The sequence below is a fragment of the Coffea arabica genome, chromosome 2c (assembly GCF_036785885.1).
Source record: "Coffea arabica cultivar ET-39 chromosome 2c, Coffea Arabica ET-39 HiFi, whole genome shotgun sequence".
NCBI classification, from domain to species: Eukaryota; Viridiplantae; Streptophyta; class Magnoliopsida; order Gentianales; family Rubiaceae; genus Coffea; species Coffea arabica.
Window position 1 is genome coordinate 13,493,929 of NC_092312.1, and position 25,470 is coordinate 13,519,398.

The 25,470-nt window shown below is 36.2% G+C and overlaps 5 protein-coding genes across 5 annotated transcripts; 4 read left to right on the forward strand and 1 right to left on the reverse strand.

Annotated features, from left to right (window-relative positions):
• The first annotated feature begins 2,930 nt into the window (after positions 1-2,930).
• LOC113726150 (probable inactive dual specificity protein phosphatase-like At4g18593) lies at positions 2,931-4,576 on the forward strand. The gene is made up of 3 exons (XM_027249700.2): positions 2,931-3,061; positions 3,783-4,016; positions 4,107-4,576. The coding sequence occupies exons 2-3, from the start codon at positions 3,788-3,790 to the stop codon at positions 4,259-4,261; spliced, it is 384 nt and encodes a 127-aa protein (XP_027105501.1). The 5' UTR covers positions 2,931-3,061; positions 3,783-3,787; the 3' UTR covers positions 4,262-4,576.
• A 1,981-nt stretch (positions 4,577-6,557) lies between these two features.
• Positions 6,558-9,635, forward strand: LOC113723945 (putative late blight resistance protein homolog R1A-3). The gene has a single exon (XM_027246903.1). The coding sequence runs from the start codon at positions 6,558-6,560 to the stop codon at positions 9,633-9,635; it is 3,078 nt and encodes a 1,025-aa protein (XP_027102704.1).
• Positions 9,636-11,023: 1,388 nt separating this feature from the next.
• Positions 11,024-13,123, forward strand: LOC113726151 (plant-specific TFIIB-related protein PTF2-like). The gene has a single exon (XM_072074474.1). It carries the CDS (start codon positions 11,458-11,460, stop codon positions 13,030-13,032), a length of 1,575 nt encoding a protein of 524 aa, XP_071930575.1. The 5' UTR covers positions 11,024-11,457; the 3' UTR covers positions 13,033-13,123.
• A 4,248-nt stretch (positions 13,124-17,371) lies between these two features.
• LOC113723946 (uncharacterized protein At5g01610-like) lies at positions 17,372-17,782 on the reverse strand. Its single transcript, XM_027246904.1, has one exon. The coding sequence runs from the start codon at positions 17,780-17,782 to the stop codon at positions 17,372-17,374; it is 411 nt and encodes a 136-aa protein (XP_027102705.1).
• A 3,596-nt stretch (positions 17,783-21,378) lies between these two features.
• LOC113722117 (heavy metal-associated isoprenylated plant protein 29-like) lies at positions 21,379-24,914 on the forward strand. The gene is made up of 3 exons (XM_027245651.2): positions 21,379-21,510; positions 23,630-23,705; positions 24,381-24,914. Exons 1-3 carry the CDS (start codon positions 21,505-21,507, stop codon positions 24,785-24,787), a joined length of 489 nt encoding a protein of 162 aa, XP_027101452.1. The 5' UTR covers positions 21,379-21,504; the 3' UTR covers positions 24,788-24,914.
• The last annotated feature ends 556 nt before the right edge of the window (positions 24,915-25,470 follow it).

Consider the following 25,470-nt stretch of genomic DNA (forward strand, 5'->3'; position numbering starts at 1 on the left):
GCTATAACAACATATTTGGTGAACTTTTCTAATGAGACCTTATTTTAGAGATGGAATATCATTAATCAGATTTCACCACTGACTTGGTAAATGCAAATTTTGGAGGTGTATTGCAGCATGAATAAACATTTCTGCTTTTGGTGTAGGTGTTAGAAAAATGTTGGTAAATACTTCTTTTCTACTTTAAAAGTGAAAATGTTGATAAATAATTCTTTTTCCCTTTGAGCAAATTTCAAAGATTTTCTGTGAAAAAAACGAGTAGACTTATATATATATAAAGAGCATTATAGCTCCATTAATTACATCATAAACAACTGAATATCTCAGCTTTGAAAACATAAATGAGTAAAAGACTACATAAGTAAATATTAATCTCCTTGGAAAGGCACTGTTTCAAAAACCCTCCATGCATCTTTTGTTTTCTTATTTCTTTTAAAGCAGTTTGAACCAACCCTTCTAGTGAATGATCCGAGGAAAAGGATAAAGAAGCAAACTAAAACAAGTTATAAGTTCTACAAACTAAGCACATAATTATCCAATGATATTACTTGTGTAGGCATTTGCAAATATTCCGGATGCATGCTAGTACTTACCAAGAAAAATGCCACATACAAATTAAAATGAATCCATAAAACATCTTGGAAAACTTTCATCAGGGAAATTACTAAAACAAATCAAATGTTTGGTGTTCTAAGCTCACAGAAATGATAATTTTTATTTATTTATTTATTATTTTAATGTAAGCGGAAGTTCCTGAATCTGAAAACTCTCACTTACATTCCCTCCTCCCGTGCCACTCAACTCATTTCTCGCCAACTTATAACAATTTCATCAAAATTGCTAGAAACAGTGTGGTGTGCCTACATTTTTTTTTGGCACACTTCAATTTGCTAGGTGGGTGCTGAGTGCCTTTCGGTATCTTGTTCTTCAACTTCTATGTGTAGTTGGCTAATTTTTGTTGGGAAAGATGCAAAGAGATTCTGTATCTCATCATTTTCTTCACCAATAATAACAGATAAAACCTAAATACTCTAGTCCATTGCAACTTCTTCAAAGTAACAGACGTATACAATAGAGGGTACGGTCATCATGTAGAATTGTTAGATTAAACTATGATTGACTAACACATAGCTTTTAATTATTGATCGACACATCTTATGTGGCATCATAACCATTTCCTCTGAAAATTTTGAGTATGAGGATACGTATTCTATTCATTGACTTTTTATTTCTTTCTTTTTTTTTTTTACTTTTTTCTTTCTAAAACCATGTATTTCTTGTTTGGAATTCAATCTTCTAGTTATCTCTTGCTCGATTTACTTTTAGGGATCTGGTTAAACACTCTTTATTGTTTGTTATATCGTCATTTGATTGCGAAAGGCTTGCCTTGACGGAGCAAACCGACAGCGGTTGCTATCACAACTTACAAGAGAAAACGCACAAAAATTTTTTTTAAATGCCTTGTTTATTTGGCAAAAATTCAACAGAAATGTCACATCTGGAATCGCCCTGGTGGTGTTGTTGTATTTGTATAAATATATGTTCTTTTTGTGCGCCTAAATTTTGCAATTCTTTTACATTAAAAGCGTGAATTTTTTTTTATTTTTTTTATTTTTTGTGTTTATCAAATATTGAAGTACAATAACTGGACGTAGTCGCATAAAACTATTACCTCATCTGCCCCATGTCCTGTTACAGCTATGGCATTGTAACAATATATATATATATATATTTGCAAAGAAGAATGGTAAGTACTCGAAGTTGACATTTTCTCATTGTTGATCTCAGCCAATTAACCACCTCAAGGACAAATTTTCAACCATTCTATCTGGCTGTAGACATTTTGCAAGCCTATCAGCAGAAGTACGTATCTAGGTACCGAAGCACAATTTGTCTTCTAACATGACCATGAATGCCAATTAAGCCAAAGAAAATTAAACTCCCCAGCTGATTTAAAGTGAGAAAATGAAAGTCAATCAAACTTATAGGTTCTTATTATTGGTTGCAAGCTAGCTTGAATCTTTCCCAAAAAAAAAAAAAAAAAAAACCCCAAGAAAAGAAAAGCAGCTTTAATTGAAACATTACTTATTGACATGTCCATAAGATATTCTAATTGCCTTCTCTAGAGATCCCAAGGTCGGAAGGTCTACATCACTACCTCTGCTTCTTTGCCCTTGCAATGACCAAGAAGCTAGCTGCTCGATGAAAACGTCCCAACTAATTGAGAAAGTGTTATTTGTTCCTTGTCCTTTCGAATGAAGTTTTCAAGTCGACGAAGAAAGATACTTTGACCATACTCCAATTATCTAATGTTCTTTAGTTTAACTTTGATTAATCAGACTGGAATTGACAGAAAAATAGAAAATTTCATGAACCACTCAACAAAGTTTTTATGCTAAAACCATCCGCGTACAAGGTAGGTTCCTATAGTTGCATGATACATAAGATAAAGATAGGCATCAAGAAGTAAATCTTGATATTTAAAAAAAAAAAAAAATTTTCTTTGAGCACCCGATATTCCTACTTTCAGTGAGACTAATCCGGATTCGACTCGAGGTGTGCACGCTCAGTTCGATTCTTACTCGGAAGTGAAAACCCAACCCAAGATTTTCAACGTGCGAGTCAAAATTGTGAACCTCCCATTTGCATTAACAATCCGTGTATCCGACGCATGAACTTTGACACAAATTGCACGAGGTAATTGCTTGATACAAAAAAATTGCGATGGGCCTTGGATGGAATTTGAGGCATTGACCATAAGACTACTTTGTGGGGTTGGGCATCAAGAATTTATCTGCCCAGAGAACAGTCTATGGGCCACCAAGTGGCCTAATTTTGCAGGACCTTGTTTGGATTCCTATGGATCTCTTCTTTGGATTGGACAGCAAATAGGCAACCCGAACCGACCCAGGATCCGGTAACCCGTTTCTTGAAATGAACGCGAAGACTAATAATCGATATTGCAAGGAACTCTGTCCTCTCCAGTCTCCATACTGCCTTCTCAAATTTTCATCTTCACAACTGATGCGGATTGTGGCGAGAACGAATTCCTGAAGATTAGGTACACACAAAACCACACTCCCCTTCGTTGTACTTCGATTGATCAGAAAAGTCTTAGTAATATTTTACTAACTTATGATGTATCCTAAAAAACCCACCTTTCTTACCATTATCAACGGAGCGCCGCCAGAAAGACTCCAAAGCCCTGATAGTACAGCAGTCCTGCCATGTTTATTTAGAGCTCTGTTCTGTTCTCGTGCCCGTCTAAGCTGTTTTTGTGTTTGCTTAAAAGATTTGAATTGTAAAATTCCTTATTGTTTTTGTGTGGAGGGAATTGTTTCTGAGATTAGATAATTGAGGGTCTAATGGCTCCTTTTTGATGTTCTAATTAGAAAATGATATGTCTATAGATATGCATGTGACTATGGACCTAATCACTCCCTTTTTGAGTAGTTATTTTTTCATTCGTATCTATTTTGATTAGGATAACGAGATCTTCTTGGCTCTTTTACTTTGAACTAATTAGTACCGAAGAATGTGGTTGCAGAAATTAGTAAATCTGAAGTTGGTGATTGCGTGTATTTCCTCCCTATGTGAGGTTCTGAAAGACTTTATGTTATGAGGATATGTGAGATCTCAATGTGTTGGAATATTGCCTGACAAGATTTACTGCCTGTTTTCGTTTTTAGTTTTTATGGAGCATGTATTCAAAATACCTGGCTGTGCTCTATGTTCATATATATATATATTTTGTTCCCTTTTGGGTGACATGCTATGAATAGCTGCAATGGAAGCACCTAATCAGTCTGATCTGCGATCTGATTTGAAACCTCAAGTCACGTACCGCTGCAAGAAATGTCGAAGAATCGTTGCTACAGAGGAGATGGTTGTTCCCCATGAACGTGGAGGTGGACAGAAGTGTTTTAAGTGGAAAAAGAGAAGTCATACCCAAGTGGAAAATGAGCCACCTGAATGCTCATCTATTTTTGTAGAGCCCATGAAGTGGATGGAATCATGTTAGTCAATTCGCAGATTTCATGCTTTTTATTCAACAATATCGGATATTTGTCTTGCACTAACATCGTTCAACTCATATTTGCTGTCAGTACAAGACGGTGGTGTGGAAGACAAGATTCTGTGCATGGGTTGTAAAACCCGGTTGGGATCCTTCAATTGGGCTGGCATGCAGTGCAATTGTGGGAAGTGGATCACTCCTGCGTTTCAGCTGCACAAAAATCGGATTGATGAATGTCAATTATGATCGAGGATCTTATAGCATATTTTTGTCAGTTTAGCAATATTGTCACGAGTATAAAGCAGTTGGTTGGTACTCTATTTGGCAAGCTTTTAGTCTAGCATGCTTGAGAGTCCATCATACACTTCTCTCCTGGTTTAATGTTTCTGATGAAGCCCGCTAGTAATCTTGTAAATCAGTAAGTTGGTCGCACTTTTGCATGTCGTGTAATCTAGCAGGTGGGAGTCAACACGACTAAGTTTACTTGTATACCAAAAGAAGGAACTGCTATTAGCTGAAATTCAGAGAGAAGCATGTTGTGGAGATGCTTTCTGATTCTAACTTCTGATTTACTGAGCGTTTAGAACAGAGCTACCTTGTATGTAAATTTAGTAATCTCATGCGTTCTAAATTCATAGGACACAATGTTGCGAGAACAGGTGCATTTGTACTCCTCTATGACGGAGATAATGTTCGATCTCACCAGATCAACAAATTACAATCCGGGAAGATGGTCAAAATTAAGTGGCATACTGCACTTGCATACTCCATGGAGAGTACATACACAAAGTTACCATGTCAATAACTCCCTTGTTATAAAATGATAAAAATGGTCGTCATTTCTTCGCTACATTACTGTCAACAGAATTCTGCAACAGGCATCAGCAAAGAAGATACTGTCATGTCAGCCAAAAAAAAAAAAAAGAACTCTTGCTACACAATTTTCCAATGCAGCCAGATGGTAGTTTTACAATTATTTTTCAAAATTGTTTCTATATGTGTTAGTGCACAATTGTAACACTTTAGGATATAATTGTAGCTGGCAATCTACGATTTCCATGGTGTCTCACCGTTGACCTTTCAGTCTAACCATCTTGCATTTCATTTCACCACTCAAGCCTGCACAGTTCAGTTGACATGTTCTTCTGTTGCCTGGCTTCGAAGTCCCCTCTCCAGCTTGCTTCTCTTGCCATTCCCATCAAGAACAGTGCGACTGATTCTTCTGATTTCTTTGTTCTCTTTGCATTTTATCTTATTCAAGCTTCTCTTTCAATTTTCTGTAATTACCTATCACTCTAACCAATTACTGAACTTTGCAATCTGATCAATAAAATCCTTCTGCTGATGCCAAAAGCTGAGAACTTTATGTAATCGTTATATCTTATCATGTACTAAGTAGGTATTTGATGCATCTCTTTTTGGGATAAAAGGTTATATCCTTTATTACTACTAATATTATTACTATTTTGGTTGGTATTGGATCATACCTAATATGAGGAAATTCTGAAAATTTCTTAATGTGAGGGATAGGGAGGAAGAAAACGACGGCTTAAGCTGAAGTGACCTCTCTAATTCAAACCCTTGTACATCTGGAGAAATTCCCCTGTATTCTTTTCGAAAGTAAAATAATTTAGGCCAAAGGTTTCAATGAAAAATGTGGATGAAGTCATACAGCTTTTGGAACTAGGAGAAAACGAGTGGGATCATACATTATATTAGAACTGTCAAGTACGATCCTGAATGGCTTCTGTCACAATATCAGCCATTAAGAAGAGAGAATCCTTTTCATCTAGAGTCACTCCAAGTGGGATCTTGTATTGGTAGAGCATCAAATATGAAGGAAGAAAAGGAAAAGATATTGGAAGAGATGAGTTCATTTCACGCAGAGCTGAAAGAATTCCTTGGTATGAGGCCGCGTTTGTGATGCTTGATGCTACTGCTACATCCCCATCAATAATCCTTTCCTCTTTTTGTTTCTTCCTCTCCCAATTAAAAATCACGCTTTCTGATTCTCTTTTTCTCTCTCCCAAACTAGGCCTAAATTCTTCTCACTCAAAAAGGAATCTTGTGCAGAATTAGAAAGCAGGAAATCATTCAAGATAGTGTTGATCAGTTAGTTACCAGTGAAACCACGCTCGCTGGCACTTTGCGCTTGTGATTGCGATCAATATCAGTAAGAATCCCCTTCTGATCGCCTTGTAGCTTTCCACTTTCATTTTTTAGTGCATCCGTGCGCTCTTCTTTCAATTTTCTGGTTTATGCCCACTTGTCTCACTAAATTCTGTATTTCGCAATCTAGCTAAAAGTTCTACATTTTGCAATTTAATTCTGTTATTCAACTGTTTGATCGGTTTTATTAACATTCTGTATTTTGCGCTCTATTTGGAGGGAGTTCTTTTTTTTTTTTTTTCATTTTATTGAAGAAGTATTGTTTTACTGCTGTTTGATGATAATCGATTTGTCATCTTGATATGCCAAATCAAAAAATTTCTTGACCTGCAGCTTGTGTGAGAAGTGCAGACCTATATTGTGGGAGAGATAGATGGCTTATGCTGCTGTGGCTTCTCTTGTCCAAACGCTAGAGTACGTGTTGAAATTTTCACATTTGGTTTTCCAAATCAAGATAAAGCGTGCCGAAGTTTACAATAAAAGAGTTGCTGAAGTCATAAAGCTTTTGGAAGCAACATCAAACGAGTCGGAATATCATCTGGAGCAAGCTATTGATATATTGGAATCGCCGAAAGGGAAACAGGTTATTCGGTTTCAGGATGATAGTGGATGGCTTCTGTCGCAATACCGGCTGCCAAGAAGAGGAGGGCGAGTTCTGTCAGTGGAAATGCCAGAAATGGAGGAACAAAAGAAAAACATTTTGGAAGAGATTGATTCATTTCAGGCAGGCTTGAATGTGTTTTTTGGTGTAACCGGTCCTCACATCATCAGGGGAGATACAAGAAACTACTTTCTTTGGCAACTTGTTCGTACGCTGGTAGGAGAACAGCGTCTGGGAAGTGACCAACTCAAAAAGAAAATAGTTTATTTTTACAAAGTGACCAGGGACACAACAAATTTGTGCAAGGAGCTTCAGTCCTTGCTGATCATTCTTGACAATCCTTCAAATAAATGCCATGATATATTGAAAAGTATCCAAGATGTTGCATATAGAGCCAGAGACATTTTTGACCTACGCATGATAGAAAATCAAGTTGAGCCTGCCTTGACATACTGCTTAAGGGTTAGGAAAGGAGATCTAGAAGGGAAAAGTTCTTTTTCTTTTGAAGAGAGGGTCAACAGGATTTTCGGTCTTGAAGAGAGGGTCAACTGTCTTTTCGGTGCAAATGCTGGCAAATTTTTGCGGCAGACATTAGAAAATGTTCGTTCTATTAAGAACAACATCAAAGAAATCAATTCTGAGGAGCTAACTGTTGAAGATTTGCAATTGGGGTCTGCTTCACTTGATGGTTCACATCAAGCCCAAGGCAGTACAAATCAGGAGGATGCTGTGGTGGGTCTTGATGACGATATGAGGAGAATCACAGAAAAGCTTACTAGACCACCACCATTTCAACTAGAAATTCTGACAATTGTGGGTATGGGCGGCATTGGCAAAACCACTCTTGCTAGAAAAGTTTTTGGTCATTGTTCAATTGTTTTGCACTTTCATTGTCGTGCATGGGTCACTGTATCCCAAGTTTATGAAGTTAAAGATTTGCTCTTCAGCCTCTTGTGCTCAGTTTCAGAACCCACTTATGAAAAGCATGAAAAGAGTAAAGAAGATATAGGTGAAGAGCTTTATAGAAAACTGAAGGGTAGAACATATTTGATTGTCATGGACGATTTGTGGAGTATCAAGGCCTGGAATGCTGTCCAGGGATATCTTCCAGATGACAGAAAAGGAAGTCGTATAATATTGACTGGTAGGTCCATTATTACTGAGTTGAAACCCGAGGAGAAACCTTACCATTTCATGAGACTTCTGGATAGAGATCACAGTTGGGAATTGCTGGAAAAGGTGGTATTTGGAAGAAAAAGTTGCCCACATGAATTGGTGGATGTCGGAAAGCAAATCGCTGATAAATGTGAGGGACTACCCCTGGCGATTGTTGTTGTTGCTGGTCTTCTCTTGCGAACTACGAGAAGACTAGACTGCTGGCAAGACATTGCGGATAGCGTAAGGTCACTTATGCGCAATGATCCTACAAATTGCCTGGACATACTTGCTTTGAGTTACAAGAAGTTGCCCAATCGCCTGAAAGCCTGTTGGTTGTACTTGGGGGCTTTCCCTGAAGACTGTGATATTGAAGTTCAGAAACTCGTTCATCTTTGGGTTGCTGAAGGTTTCTTGGATCCAGAACCCATAGCAGACACGGAACAGGTTGCAGAGGATTATTTAGACGACCTAATTGGCAGAAACTTGGTTTCGGTGGGAAGGAGAAATTTTGATGGGAAAGTCAAAACATGTCGCCTCCATGATTTCTTGCGGGAACTATGCGTGAGAGAAGCTGAGAAAGAGAAGTTCATGTATGTCACACCAAGAGGTGCCCAAGGTTTTCGAACAGGCATACGGGATATGTATCGGCTCAGCATCACTGATTACTCGGTGCCATCATTTAGACATGCCATTTCATTTATGTGCTTTAGTTTGGGTTATGGCTTTTCGCCAGATCTCCTATTGCTGGAATTACAGCTTAAATTGCTGAGAGTATTAGACATATACTTTCTTCATTTTGATCATTTCCCCATCCAGGTAGTGGAAATGGTTCATTTGAGGTATATCGCATTTAATGTTACTTATGAGCTTCCACCGTCAATGTCCCAGCTTAGAAATCTCCAAACCATACTCATTCGTGGCCCGTGGGAAAGCCCCATTCTGTCTTTGGAATATTGGAGTATGCCATCCTTGAGGCATTTTCACTGCAGTGTAGTTAGTCACTTGAAGAAACCCACAATTGGCAGGAAGAGCTTTGACCGACTGTTTGCCCCAGAATATCTGCTTAGTCTCTCCACGATAAGCTTCTCTTCTTGCACGCGGGAGGTTTTCAACATCATGCCCCAACTGAAGAAGCTAGGCATCTGTGAAACAGAAAAGGACTACATTACAGGTGTTTCATCTGAATGCCTAGCCAATCTGCACTTGTTGTGTAAGCTGGATACTCTCAAGTGTTCATTTTTCAAAGAAACAAGTAAAACGCGGGATTTATGTCGGTTTTCTTTACCCTACAAGCTCAAAAATCTGACTCTAAGTTGGAGCTATCTTCCATGGGGGGATATGGCCATTTTTGCCAATTTAGGCCACCTTACAGTACTCAAACTGAAAAACTTTGCCTTTCAAGGACCAAGATGGGAACTGAATGAAGGGATATTTGGTTGTCTAAAGTCGTTGCTAATAGAAAGTACAGATCTAGTACACTGGGAGGCCACAAGCACTGATCATTTTCCATGCCTTGAGCACCTGCTTCTGAGGTCTTGCAAATCCTTAGAGGAGATCCCATACGGTATTGGGGAACTTCCTACCCTCTCACTACTTGAGGTGCACTACTGTAGCAAATCTGCAGAGGATTCTGCTAAAGAATTTGGAGAGGAAATTGAAGGCTTGAAGGTTGTCACGAGAAGTGATATTTAGGTGAAAATGTCATCAAAGATCCTTGATTTCTAATTTCTATGTGCACCAATGAGTCGGAATTTTCATAAATATGGTTGTTTGTCTAAAATACCAAAAAACACCCGTCATCTTCTAAAACAACCTCTTTTCCCTCCCACCATCCATCGCCAACACCTGCCTCTGCACCGCTACATTCTACACTATTTAGGGACCGTCAGGGATTGGATTGCGATGATTTTTGATAAAAATGCACTTTTGAGTGTTCAAAATACTTTTGAAGCGTTCGATAAACATCATCGTGTCAAATTGGAGTGGAATTTTTGGTGTTACAAGCACTTCTAACAAAAACTCAAACTTGTTATTTTTAGAATAGCTTTTCTATTTTAAAAAATAAATATTAAATATAATCATTTTATCCTATATTATGAATTAAATAACGAGATAAATACATTAAAAAAATTTTAAATTACACGCTATCTTATACAATAAGTACTTATTTAACTAATTGAAATATGTATCCAAAAAATGTACTCTTTTTTTTGTCGACACAGGGGTGTCCGAATCAATCCTTACGGGGCCCGACTAATCCCCTGCGATCCGGATCCCATAAAATTTTAAATTACACGCTATCTTATACAATAAGTACTTATTTAACTAATTGAAATATGTATCCAAAAAATGTACTTAAAAACACTTATAAGTGTTTTAATTATCCTATATTACGAAATGAATAACGAGATAAATACATATAAAAAATTTTAAATTACACATTATCTAATACAATAAATACTCATTTAACTAATTGAAATATGTACCCAAACAATATACTTAAAAAGTACTTAAATATTTAATAAGCGCTTTTATTAAAAACTCTATTAGATGAAGTAAATTTCAATCAACTCTGACAACCCGTAAACAGGCTTTATTGTATCTTTTTAATTTTTCTTTTTTTTTTCTTTAGAACTGGTGTATTGTTTGATAAAAAAAAAAGAAAAAAGATCTGGTGTATTGTTTCAAGAATCCAAACACAACATTGATACATTAAGTGAACACCAACACCAAATTCTAAAGTAAATGATATGGGACTTAGGGTTAACTGTATCTGCAGAAGAAAAAGAATAAATAGGGACAATTATAAAGTGGGCATCTTTCTGTTTATCTTTTGAATAAATGTTATATATACTGATGGTGTATATACTATCACGGTTGGATGCATGACATATAAGTAAAATTTGAATTTTAAATTTAAATCTAGATAAATTATTATGCATTCAACTGTGACAATTAAATTTAAATTTAAATAAATTATCATGTATCCAACGATAATAGTATACTTTGTCAGTATATAAAAGATTAATTCTTATCTTTATTACTATTTACCTCGCTCAGTTGTAGTCGAATATATGGAGGGTCATCTAAATGTGTCATTCATCGTACCATCAGCTTCAGTACTCCCGGCTAAAGGCAACCAAATCATCCTAGAGACGGTGAGTCGTTTTCTCCACTCCCACTGATCTCTGTTTATAAATTAAAATTAGACCCCAGCTGTATTTCAGGCCTTCTCAAATCTTCTGGTGCTGATTGCTGTAATCTTCATGGAAAAAAGTTGCAGAAAATTAGGTGCACACAAACGTATGCACTTTTCTTGAACTTCATTTTTGGTATTTTACTATTTGTCCAGAATCTAGCGATACCCAATTCTTGAAATTTTAAAATTCCATCTTGTCTTACCACCAAGACATAGCCCCCTAAAAATCCCTAATAATGAGATTCCGACATTAGCAAATAATATAGAATTGGGGTTTTTTGAGGCTAATTTAATTTACAGTTATTTGATTGAAAGATGGAGAGTTCTGGATCCTGCAAGAATTGCAGCAAGAGAACCCTCGTAGTAGATGGTGATACTGGCAACTTGGTGTGTTCATCATGTGGGGTTGTTCAGGATTTTGAGAATTTTCAAGCCCACATTGGCGGTATTACTGGCCCTACTGGCACCTTTGTCCGCGTAGGCACGGCGGGCTCCGGTAGTGTGTATAGCTACAAGCAAACTAAAGTTTATCAAGCTCAAAAACTGATAGAAGATTTGATATTTAAGTTAGGATTAGCGGCCTCACGGTATGATGAAGTTAAGGCCATGGTTGAGAGGATAACAGAGGGTGAATATGGTCAGGGGAGATGGTTTCCAATTTTTGTTGGGGCTTGTGCTTATGTTGTATTGAGGAAGGATAAGAAAAGCTTGCCGATTGTTGAAGTGGCGAATGTGGTCGGTTGTGATATTAGTGAGTTGGGAAGAATGGTGCATCGGGTTGTGGATTTTCTTGATCTGAAGTTGCCTGAGTTTGATATTGTTAGCTCGTTTGAACGTGCAATTAGGAGTTGTCCGAGCTTTAGTGGGGTTGAGGAGGAAATTGTTGGAAGGATGTTGAAGCAAGGGGTGTTCTTGGTGCAGTGCTCGATGAAGTGGTATTTGACTACAGGGAGAAGACCAATGCCCATTGTGGCTGCCATTTTGGTGTTTGTTGCAGAGTTGAATCAGGTTCACGTGAAGATTGAAGAGGTTGCAAAGGAGCTGTATGTGGCAGTGCGAACGTGTAAGAAGAGGTATAAGGAGCTGTTGGAAAGACTTGTTAAAGTTGCGCAACTCTTACCTTGGGGGAAAGATATTACTGTCAAGAATATTATCAGGAATGCTTCTTCAGTAATTCAGTACATGGAGTTGAAGTCGTCATCAAGGTGCAGTGGAAAGAATCGTTTTGATCATGTCGGTTTTGATTTGGATGATTTAGTCGCTGACTGTTTGAACAAAGAAATCAGGTACAGGTATGATACTTGTGATGTGGAAAAGGACTTGCAGTATTTTGAGGTGGAGAATTCTCCAACTTTGAGAATAGAAGGAACCAATAATCTCCAGATTTCGCATGAATGCTTGGCCATGATTTATTCAAATTTCTTAGATCGCTTACCATTGATTAAGTCTTCTGCAGAAATAGAAGAGGCAGATTGGACAAAACAGGAGAAGGGATATGACATTTACACTTGTAGAGAGTGGTGGACAGGCAAATCAGAAATGAGCAAGAAACTTTTGCTGAAGCAAATTATTGAGAAAGATGTTGGATTGAATGCAAACCCTCCGTCTTTTGATAGAGGAAACTTGACATATCAAAGGAGGAGAGAAAAGATAAATGCTGCTAAATCACGCATTCAGAGGATTTTGCATCCATCTGAAGCTGGCTTTGGTGATGGAAAGGATCTATGTCTTGCACAATGTATAAGTGCTAACAATAAAAGGAAAATACAAGTTGATGTTGACTGGGAAGATTTGATTATTGAAACACTTCTCCTTCATCAAGTGAGAGAGGAGGAGATAGAGAAGGGGTATTACAATGCCTTGTTGGACTTGCATGTATTTAATCTCTGAAGTATGAAATGTTTTAGATTCATAATGAAGCAGAATACAATGCATCATTTTGACAGTTCTAGGATATTCCAAGTCCTGAACAGTTCAGCAAGATGGCCTTTTCTTTTTTGTCTTTCCTAAACAGGTTTTTGGTTAAGTATTGTTGTGTATGCTAATTTGTTATATATATATATATATATATATATATCTTTGTCATGCCACCTTTGGCACTTGTCCTATCTTTTTAGTTTGGGCACTGATCATTAATGTTGACGAAGAAAGAGTGTCTTGTATATGTACATGGGAAATGATGGGTTTAATGGCTAATTTGAGTTTGCATAATGCACCTTTAGTGTATTTCATGAGATCACATTAAGGTCTATTTTGTGCACTACATTTGTATTGTCTTTTTTACCCCTTGGTTACCTCTTTCTTCCGCTCAAACTTTTAAACTCCATGCGTATTTTTCTGAAATATGTTTGGTTTTAATGCATGAGCCAATACAGAAGTCTTAATTTTGTTTGGTAGTGGTTTCTGTTGTTCCTTTTGCCTGTTTTTGTAACTCTAACATTCCATGGACGTAAGGGGACATAATGATGTAATTAATCTTAGTTTGTTCTCTATGTATGGGTTCATTATCCTTAGAATTTGCTGGAGTGCATGGGAGAGGTTGAGAAATGGGAGAGGTTGGGACGTTACGTTGTTGGGACTTAAACCTAACTTATGGACTTTTGTTCAGTAGGTTTCACTGACCATATTTCTAGGAAGCTCCTCTGTTTGCTATTGGGCTAAGTGCCTGATTGAGGAATTAGTTATCTTTATTATTAGTACAGAAGTACAATAGTTCTATCTAGTCATGTACCTCTTATTTTATCACAATAAAAAGTTTGTCTGCTTGCTATTGTTAATTAGGAATTTGTTTCGTGTCCATGAGAATAAACTTTTAATTTTAAGCCAACAAGAGGCTACAAAGCCAGCAAGTTGTTACTCTTTATGAAATTAATCAAGATAAAGAGCTGACACTTCAGTGTTTAAACTTTTTATGTGAAGATGAAGATATAAAATGTGTAAAGCTGCATAATGAATTGAGTAATAGAATTAATTACTGTACCAAATTATTTGGAGAGTTTTGAACTGTAGTTTTGCAGATACATTAGTATGAAGTGTTATGTTGCAGATGCTTGAAAGTACGAATATAGTTCACTGACTGCACCAATATGAGTTATTTTCTGTTTAAGAAATTTAAGAATCATATCTTTGGAAAGCAGGGTCCATTTAGAATGTTCAGCACTTTTCATGCTACTCATAATTGACAAATTGGGCACGTTCTTCTGAGATATGTGATCAACGGTACTTATCAGTGTTAACTACGTAACTGGGATTTCTAGCTATTTTCTGATCTCTGCTTCATTTCCTAGCTGCAGAATCTTTCTTCAGAATAGAATCGATGCTTGTAATGCTAATTCTGAGTTATTGACTTATTGATATCGATTGATAAGAATTAAATTTGAAATGCTTTTGCAGTTAGGGCCTCAAACAATGCCTTTTCATCTTGATTTATGTAGTTTTCCGTTGAAGTTGAGTATTACCCTTTAATTAGTTAAGCTCAATGTTTGTAAGAACAACACAGAAGTGTCATTTGTGTGGGCATTTTGGCTGATGGCTAAAGATAAAAAGGCATGAACAAGATGGTACCATAGTTATAATACACCTGCAAATTGGGGTTACAGTCAATGTCGGGATGTAGAACAAGCTTTCTGGCCGCTGCCATTGTTATTTTCAAGGATTTTTCAAAGTTGAAGACATACATCTTTCTAGCACTTTAGAAGGTAATGCTCAATATTGACTTTTAGGTTGCTGGAAGTTGTGCGTCCTCTACAATGGTAATTTCTGAAATAGCTGTGCTCAACATCCTTTCTGTCTGTTTGCTTGTTTCGGTGTTCAGGGACAGGTACGGCAGTGGAGTACGTTTCTTTCACGGCCAAAAGAGCTGTAACAAGATCTATGTATTACTGTTTCTTTTCTACTAATGCTCAGAGACAAAGTTTTTTCTTAGTCACATTGTAATTATCTTATAACTTATTCCATTTGATCAAGAACCAGATGGAACTGAGGGTTGAGATGAATATGTGAGCAAAACTAGCTATCCATGAACAATTGGAATTTGGATAACTGGAATAGACTTTTTCTTTACTTGTCAGTAGCGAATGCCTCAACACTGGAAGGTTTCTGTTATTCTAGCAAGGCTTTTGAAGCGATTCTTTTCAGTGGATGCATCATCTGCAATTATCTTAGTTAGAGGTTGCCATTGGATGACTACATTATCCTTCACTCAAGCTTTTTGATCCTCTTCTTGTCAATGTAGTCAGTGATATCAGTGTAATAACTAACAAGCTTGCAGATCATCTTGAAGTTGTGCTCAATCATCTTTTTCTGAAGTATCCTGATGTAGCCAGTGCTCCTTACAAGGCCAACTTCACTCACATCAGCAAAGGGGGAGGGGTCTAATGGAGTTAAAAACTCTTGAGAAGTGAAATGGCCGTCTCATCCCCTCTTTGTGATCCTTCTTCAGACTTGATCCTTTCCTCTCCGTCATGGCGCTTACCTGAGTTCTGAAGTTCTATACCAGCAAATGAGTCAAGTTGAGCTTTGTAAGGTTTCAATTAATAGTGATCGATGACATGAAAAAGACATACTGTGGCAGCATCAAGGTGAGTAACTTCGTAGAATCATCCGAACTTTCTTTAGCATTGCTTTTCTTACCCCAGGTTCCCTGTAAGCCAATCATGTGCTTCGGCAAAACCTTCTACCAGAACTGCACTACTCTTGAAACTCCAAATGCAAGTACCATCTGGGGTTTATCAACAATCTCAAGCGTAAAGTGGATGTTATACAAGTATGCTTTATGAAGAAATATGTTTCTCGAATAGTCAATTATTAAAACAGCTTGTAAACCTAAAACTTGTGTAACTGTCACCCCTATGCAACTATTGCTTATATAAAGTGGAGCTTAGTGTTGACAAGACATTAAAGTTGAAAATTTTCATGTATTTTATTAAGGATTAATCTTTCCTACACTGTCAATGTATACACTAACAGGGTTAAATGAATGTCACATCATCTGAATTTAAATTTAAACATCAAATTTTGTATATGTGGAATTTTTATGAGTTTTTCTGAACGAGTTACATTTCAGGTGAAGTTTCACCGCTCCCAGAAATGCATTAGATCCTTAAAAGCAGCAGATTTGAAAGGAGTTGTGCCACTGAGAGCATTTTAGGTGTTGACAATGAAGATGATGATCACAGCGATCTATACTTTCTTTGTTTGAATTTGTCTTGTCAAAGAGGACTGTTTTTACAAGAGGGGATAATTTGCCTCAATCAATTTAGATGTGGCTGACCTCAGAAACTGCCATTAGAAGCTGAAGCTTTGGCGCATTGGGGAAGGGGAGAGCAGCAGGTTGCAAAGCCCGCCGTTAAACAGAAGCACGAGCTATAACTTTGGTTGTTTGATGTGTAGTGGAATTGGAGGGAAGAAGAGAAAAAGCATTCATCGCATAAGAAACTTGATGAGTATTCTTTTAGAAAGTGTGTTCTTCATTCATGACAGAGGGTTAAATTGTAAAGAGATTAAGATTATGCACTTTTAAAATGTGTTTGGATAGCAATTATTTAGTCAAAAATTATTAGCTTGCATCATAAATATATTTTTCAACACAAATTTTTTATTTTTTTAATAATCTTTTTATCTCATATATATATATATATAATATCGCAAAATATGGTATAGTAATTATTTCAACTAATATTTCAGCTAGTGTCCTATCCAAACACGTAACGTATAGGAAGTATTAACAAAGGTCATCAGTCGATGGAGTTGATTTTTTTGAGACAGCACCAATTAAGAAAAGCGTCTATGCATTTGGGCGCCTGTTCTCGTGCAACATAATTATGAAACTGTTTCCTTCGATCCAATCTCGAACACCCTCCAAGGAAGGTGCCTATGCATTTAGGTGAGCTTTTGGACAATTGGTCTCGCACGAGTATGCAAAAAAATCTCTTCCTGCATTTCAATCATGCTGTATTCTTTTAGGTTGCTATGTTGGTCTAAACTCCCAGGTAAATGGATAATTCAACTCTTCAAAAACCCGACAGATTTTCTTGTGTAATCCATGATCAGCAGATCATCTTTTACGAGTTTAATTGTGCATGAAACATTTATTCTCTACTGCATTCTGCTGTTAATTCCTGAAGAATTACACGCTACTACAACAAAAAGACAATGCTGCAAAAAAACAGCAAGTAGGGAAAAGTGCAGTAACTCATACATCATGCATGATTTTAGTAGGCCTTTTTGCTCACTGGCCTGCAGCAAATGCCTCGACAGGGAAAGTCTTTGTGATCCCAGCAAGGCTCTTGAAATGAATCTTTCCTGTGGGCGGATCATCAGTAGTTATCTCACCGATTGGAGGCCATAGCATGAACTCCTTAGCCTTCACTCCCTTGAGCTTCTTGATCTTCTTCTTCTGAATGTAACCGGTGATCTCAGTGTCATAGCTCACCAACTTGCTGATCATCTTGAAGTTGTGCTCAACCTTTTTCTTCTGCGCTATCCACATGTACCCGTTGCTCCTCACAAAACCTACTTCAATCACATCAGCAATTGGGAGAAGTCCCAATGGAAGTTCAAACTCTTCAAGAAGTGAAACGGCCATTTTCAGCCCCTCTTCATGACCCTTCTTGACAACTCCTCCTTCCTTCTCCCCCATTATTGTTGATTCGGGTTCTGAAATCTGCGCTTTTAATTTGATTTAGTGTAGCTTGATTTAAAGCCCACGAAAGCTTTCTATTTATAGTGATGAATAATGACATTTTCGAGACAGGTTTGGCGAAATAAACGAAGTTCGCAACTTTGTATCAACCATCAGAATATGGATTGCAGTGTAGTTTTGTGTCTTTTTTAATCCAAAGTTTTGTCTTCTGCAAAATCTATTCGTGTTGCTTGCCGCGTTGCTCCAAGGCTTCGAGGATGGTATTTGTTTCTAGGCATTTGGAATTTCCTCAAGCCATGAGCAATCCATGGTCTGTTTTCTTGTATTTTCAGAAACTGCTCCGATTTTTTCCCCTCCCATACGAATTCAAATTGAAAACTTGAATCTAATCCGGCTTTTTCACATGGAATATTGTCTGGTGAAGTTGTATAAATAGTAAGAGACCTTTCAAAGTCATTTGAATAGGCAATATTATTTAGGTTAAGCATTTTCTACTGCGTACATCACTTATAACATTACTAATCAATCATTACGAATTAAAATTATGTCATACCTCATGTAAACCAAAGCATTGTCATTGAAAAGCACTTGGCATCATTTTGATGAGGTGAAAGGAGTGAAACACAATTTGTTTCTTTTGGTAGTAAAATAGAATGTCACAATTAATCGTAATACAACAAGAGTTGCTAAACGATTTAGTTTTCGATAACAAATTATCCTATACAATCGTCATAAAATAGTGAAAACGATTACCAAAGATCTCAATTTATCTTTGCAAGTCCATCTGCACAGCGATTTGCATCTAAAGGAGGCAAAGTGGTAGAGAAGAATGAAGATGCATCCAGAGTAATTTTCCATGGATGCTTTGTTGCTTGGTGCTTAAAGGTTTAAGGGGTGTATTATCCAAAAATAGAATAAAATAGAAATCTGAATTGTGTAGGAATTTAAATTTTAATGCAGTGCTGGACTTACCATACAACTCTAGCTTGTGCATTGGGCTCTCCATTGAAGATGGAATCTAGGCGGAGATGTGTTCTGTTTGGCGAGCATCTAAAAGGGCTCCTACTACTATTCCTGAGACATGGGCCGTCACCTGATAAGAACCATTGTCACATTCACTCGTACTGTTTAGCAACACTGCATGATAGTTCTTAAGCTCAAATTTTTTTACTAAGCAATAAAGATAGAATCGATTCCACTCTGATCATCGTCATAAGTCAAAACATACTTGCAAAATCAAAAGTTGTTTAAAGCTCTATTTTTAAACTCGGACCGGATCGATCGGTTCGATCGATCGAACTGGTCTGAGTTAATCCTAAAAATGAAAAAAATAAAAAACTCAGTCAAATCAGGTCAAAACCAGGTTTGACCGGAAAAATAAACCCAGTCTCTTTTTTTTTTCTTTTTACTTTTTTTGAAAGGTTAGAATATTTTTAATATGATGTTTTGATCCTTAAGTTGTTAAAAATTATTAACATACCTCAAATATTTCATACTTTATAAATATTGTATTAAAGTTTGGTGTTATTTTTCAATTAAGTCCATAATTTTAATTCTAAACTTGTTAATGCTTATTAAATAATATACATTGCTACTTGATTGCTTTAATTTATTTGTATTTTCTTATTAAATATATTTGAAACATCAAATATATATGACGTCATGTTATTAAGTATTTTACATATAATATTTTAATTTTTAAATAAATTTTATTTATGATGTCATCCGGTTTAACCCCTATCGAATCCGGTTGAATCCATTGACCCCTGATCCCTCAGTTCGACCGAGTTGATATCCGGTCCGATTCTGAAAACATAGGTTTAAAGGGCTTTTTTATAGATTGTCCAATAACAGATCCCACACATCGGATGAGTGATTATAAGATCCATTTAAGTGACCTAATATTCTTGAAAGTATGTCTTGACGAGTGATGGTAATGGAAGTCCAACCTATCTATATGTTTTCATATAAAAAAATTTATACAAGTAGTTGCTGCAAAAAAAAAAAAAAAATATCTGGATATTGCATGAACATTTAAAATCATTTTTCCTTTCATGTCTGGAAGCAGGGTGTTAGTTTGTCTGCGAAAGACAAAATATTTAACCATTAGAATATTAGCAATTTAGGGGATGGATAATAGATAATAATGCTAAAATCCTTAGGGAGTCCACCCCTTGTTTTAGTGTACCCTTACGACACATGATAGAGAAAGTCATTTAAAATTTTGATCATAAATTACTCTATACAAACAAGAAGTCTTCAATTATCTTAAGTAACCAATAAGTTTCGAAAACTATAATTAAAAATAAATAAATAAATAAATAAATAACCATGGCAACTTTTTGGGATAAAGAGGCAATGTCTTAGAAGATACTTTGGACCTGTAGAAAAGTTCCAAGGCTCAATTCACAGGTCACCTGGTGACAAAACGATGATGCCATAAATTAAAGAAATTAACTCAAGGAAGATCAGAAACATTCCCTTTTGGCCAATCGCATAATTGATATAGTCCTCTTATAAATCAAGTTGAAAATTTTTTTTTTTCAGATATTCACAAGATATGCAATGTAAGTTTCTTTGCTTTTTGAATCCTTTTTTGCCATTTAAGGTATTTTCCAAACTATCTCTTTCACACTCTGCTTTTCTACCTTTGACGACTTTCAGAACAAATCCCATGAGAAAATTCTTGGTAGGTTACAACTTGTAACGCCAAGTCACCATCCAGTAATTTACAATGCATTTTCGACGACTTTTGAAGTCTTAAAAGAAGCCTAGGTCTGAGATGACGCAGGGGAAAAATTACACTTTAAGTAATATTTTTATACATATTTTTTTTTTCTCATCATACAAGTTTGAAGTTTCTGCGTAATTTGATGACATTGTTAGAAAAAGGTGGTCAAATGCCAACACAAAAATTTGAATACTTCACAACCATAAATATGAATTTTATTGGATGCTCTGATTTAAAAATTAGGAGGATCACTATCATGTTAATTACCTAGAAAATAACCTGTTTTCAACGTTTTGACACTGTCAATTGTCAGGCTAGTTGCTGCTAATAGAAAACGTTGTCATTGGCATGCATGGGCAAAACCATCTTGTGGGTTCAGCCAATCAGGAAAGGCCAACTAATTTTAGAAATAATGTAGAATTTGTACTAATCTTTTTGTGTTTGCATGAAATTATTTAACGGTTAAATTAGGGTTGATAACCAGCTTATAAGAAATTCTTTCGACTTAATTTTCTGAACTTAAAGCCATAGTTTAGAGGTAAAATGGTAGATCAAAGACATACGTTGGTGACACATCAATTGATCAATTATCTTCTTCGTCTCTAGCTATAGAATAGAATTTCTGCATTGTATTGTTTCGATGGACCATTTAGAGGATACTGTAACTGCAAAGATAGCAACAGAGTGGACTTATTTGAGAGAATTTCAGTGAGCTTTCTCACAGGTCCCTCCACAAGAATTGTCTCTAAGAAGCAAGCCAAAGGAAAAGTGTAAGAAATAGCGGGTCGGACCATTGAATATTATTCTATCTTATACTTCTTTCTATCCCTTGTTACAACTTGCATTATAAATAATACATATATGCTTCTCTAAAGCTGTATAAATAGGATCTGCTTCCACATTGCCCTTTTCATCATCCCTTACAGTATTTCAGCAAAGAAAGCTTCACATATCTCTCCTCTAGATCGATTAAGCCTCAAGCCTCAAGATGACGGTCAGATTTTCCTCTAATTAACTCCAATTTCTGTTTTGCATTTTATCATAATAAAAAACATGTGTCTATGCAAGAGCTTGTGTATTTATTTATTCACCTGTTAAGTCGACGCAGAATCGAATGGTTTCAAATTTTAGACTAGTGTTTCTTAACATGCATGCTTGTTTTTGTGTTGCATTATTCATGCGTATGTTTATTCAGTGAAATGATGGAATTCAGCTTGTCCGTGACACCACTAAAAGTCTTTTCTTTGATAAGATTACATGTAATGTAACCCATAATCGTGGCATCCACACTAACCATTTTTTTTAAAACTGTGAATGATCTCTATTTGAAATAGGAAACTTCAACTGACGAATGACCTGATTTAGTAATAATAGTATACAAATCTAGTGAAAGTTCATGTGTGAGATTGTAAAATGAACAACTTTCGTGCATGATTATGGCTATGCATGCGCTTTTACAAATCCACTTGATTCTGATGAATTTTTATGGCTTGTCGTCCCTGCATGCAAAATTCATATTAGCATTATACGTCATGTGAAGTTTTTACAGTTTATGGATTAACATTATATCAGTCGTCGCGACAGAGAGAATTAAACAGCAAGCTGTACGTACATATTCGATTTTGTTTTCTTTTTTATGTTTTCTGCGTTATCAATTTTTACTGTGTCGTGTGGAGGCTGAAGCATTTCTTTCATCACTTCTAAGGGCTTATTATAAATCCATAGATATGAGAATTTGTGAGGCTTTGCATTCGAGTTCATGTTCAAAGTAGCCTTGAAAATATGGATCATAAGCATTATAAACCTATCCCCTCAGGTAAAAATGTGGATGAGTTGGTGAAGAAATGAATCCGTTCTTCTTATTGAAGGGTGAAAGTAAAAAGTTTAACTCTGATAGTCAATTGCCATAGCTCAGAAAACTGTTAAATTTAGTAGTCAAATTTCTTTGCGAACCACCATTGGATGGCTATTAATTAGTTGATAAATGAAATTCTGTGCGTGCAGTACTGATATCAGCTCGATGAGAGAAAACGTTTCTTCTACAGAAATAAATAGATTAAAGATGGAGGGCTAGGTTGAAATTCCTTGGAGCACAATTTATTGTTTCCATCAGATGAGGGTTTAGAAGTCTACGCCAGGAAACAGTCGGTCAAAAGTGGACTAGCTCACGCTTGACAATATTTGCACCCATTTTTTTTAAAAAACTTGTTTTCCTAACAGGGGGATGGATGGAATTTAAAAAAAAAAAAAAGTAGCAAGGAAATTAAAATGCAAAATGTCTAATTTTTGGAATCTCGACCTTAATAATTAAACCAAGGTCTCCTCGGCCAATATTTGCACACACATAATATAGTCCCTTTGATATTGTGTTTGCTTTTTCTGATGCGTAGTTGATACACTGTCTTGATGCAGTATTTCGTTTGGATTATAACGATTACAAGTAATTGATTCGTTTCATGCAGTATTGTAGTACAAGTCTTCATGATTTATGCATAAAATTTAAATAGAATAAGAACATAAAAGCGATTTAGAAACAAATAAAATTTTACCAGTGGGATCGACCGGAAAATAAACATTTAACGGGGTCTGAATCTTATTGTTATAATTATTATTTTTCGTATAGAGAACTCAAAGTCTTACCCTTAGGAATTTTGCGATTAAATCATTTGTTTTGATCATCTAACTGAACCAATTTTTCTCCTCTGCTAATTTTAGTTCGTAAAGTTTCCAAAATAGCAGAAAACAATAATTGGCTCCTCCAAATCTTGCCCTTGTGCTTTGGAATCGAATTAATAATTTTGTTCAACTAAATTATTAAGTGCCTACAAGACCCTCCTTTATGATGTCATTTGGTGAAAATTCTTGTCCGAGTTTACAAAAAATATATTTATATTGGTTATAAGTAATCATGTCAATAGTGGGGTCATTATCTAGTTAGTAGCCAATAATACATCATAATATAGTTGCTTTGGGCCTTTGTCAAAACTCCACACCAGCTATGTGTGTTTAAAAAGGATGAGGTAATAATATTTTTGTTCAATCAAATATTTTTAAAGAAAAAAGAATTGTCTGATAAGGATGAAGTCTTATCAGTTTTTTGGATTTTGGTTTAGATTGTGGAGATGAGAGTGCACATGGACTGCCCTGGATGTGAAAGCAAGATCAAGAAAGCTCTACGGAAACTTGATGGTATCAAAACCCCCCTTAAACAATATAAACAGTTCTCTGATTTTATTTTTTTTTAGTTTTCCACTTTTATTTTTGTTCTTAACAATCAATCTTTTTTTACTGGATTTTGATGTGCTTGTTACTTGTTTAGAACAGATTATTTAACTGGCTAATTGCTTTTGATCCTTTATTATTTAACTGGCTAATTGCTTTTGATCCTTCGAGCAAAGATTTAGTAAGGAAGTTAAGCTACCTTACACATTCCTAAACAATTTTTTGCTTAGATTTGACTCTTGTTCTCTAGGCAGCCTTGCTTTGAAGTGTTCAAACAAAATAACTTAGCTCCTGTTTTTGGCAATCTAGCTAGCCAATCCAACATAAATTGTTTATATATTCGATCCCAACTCAAAAGCAAACAAATTATCTTGTTTGTGGATCATCACCTAGATGTTCTGGCTTTTATGTTAAGGACAGAAGTTTCAACACAAATGTGGCTTGCATATATATATATCCCACTCATGAATTTTCATCAATTTTTAGCTTCACCTAATTAAGTTTGATTAATCTCCTACATAATTAGAATCTTCTACTTATCAAAAATTTAGAAAAAGAATGACAAGAATTATATTCCCTAATTAACACATAACTTGGAGCCACGAGTGTTCCTGGAAAACTCACTTGAATTTGTATAATCAGGGGTTGATAACGTTGATGTGGACATGGGCATGCAAAAGGTGACAGTCACTGGCTATGCAGGCCAAGAAAAGGTTCTCAAAACTGTGAGAAAAACCGGAAGACTGGCTGAGCTATGGCCATTTCCATACAACCCTGAATATCACGATTTCAACTATGCATACTACAACCACTACTACAGAAATCCGGCAACCTACTTCAGCGTTCATCCGGAGAATTATCTCGCCTCTGAGGCTACCGTTTTCACCAAGGATGACAAGTATTCTTTCTCTTCATACAATTATGAGGTGCATGGATACAATGGCCATGATCATGGCTACTATCACAAACCACCTTTCTCCACTGTGATCGATGATAGGACCAGGTACATGTTTAGCGATGAAAATGCTCATGGTTGTTCTATAATGTGACAGAAGATTGCAGTGGCAAGAGGGTTGAGCTTTGCCGAATGAATTCCTGCAGTTTAGCAGCTTTTTACATCTCAAAATGACATTGGATGTATATATAGTTAAGAGCATGCATGCCATATTATATGCATGAGAAGTGCAGCAACTGGATAATTACACCAAACGTCTATAGCCGCGCCTATCCTCGATTCGTAGTTAGTAGAGTCTTGTAACCATCGCTGCCTCGCTAGCAACCTTAATTAATATGTTGATGAATATTCTAAGCTGACTCGGGCCGCTTTTGGACTGGGGCGGGCTCACAGGTTCCATTTGATGCCATTTGGAGGTAAATTAGTAATATACCCCCAAGTTCGAAGGAAAAAAAAATAATTTATCCCCAAGGTACACCAAATTCTACTTTTTTAAAAAAAAAAAATCGGGATTTATGAGGCTGAGAGAGAAAGGGAGATTAGAACCCAGAACTTTAGATCATGACAAATCAACTGTACCTAATTTATTCCCAAATTCAAATCGAATTTATTAACACTAATCTCTAACTTTTGGGTACCTAGGATGATTTATACCGAAATTCTTCTGATTCACACCGGGGACAAACTCGCGTATAATTGTACAAAATGCAACCTGCGAGGCCGTAGATCCTTTAGACCGTCTTGTGATACTTAGGCTGCACGTATTGTGTCGTACTT

Bases quoted from the DNA above. Each gene is read 5' to 3' on its own strand.
- LOC113723945 (XM_027246903.1), top strand. From the start codon at position 6,558: ATGGCTTATGCTGCTGTGGCTTCTCTTGTCCAAACGCTAGAGTACGTG.
- LOC113726151 (XM_072074474.1), top strand. From the start codon at position 11,458: ATGGAGAGTTCTGGATCCTGCAAGAATTGCAGCAAGAGAACCCTCGTA.
- LOC113726150 (XM_027249700.2), top strand. From the start codon at position 3,788: ATGGAAGCACCTAATCAGTCTGATCTGCGATCTGATTTGAAACCTCAA. The intron at 4,017-4,106 runs GTTAGTCAATTC...ATTTGCTGTCAG, and splicing joins CATGAAGTGGATGGAATCAT to TACAAGACGGTGGTGTGGAA.
- LOC113723946 (XM_027246904.1), bottom strand. From the start codon at position 17,782: ATGGGGGAGAAGGAAGGAGGAGTTGTCAAGAAGGGTCATGAAGAGGGG.
- LOC113722117 (XM_027245651.2), top strand. The intron at 23,706-24,380 runs GTATCAAAACCC...TTGTATAATCAG, and splicing joins AGCTCTACGGAAACTTGATG to GGGTTGATAACGTTGATGTG.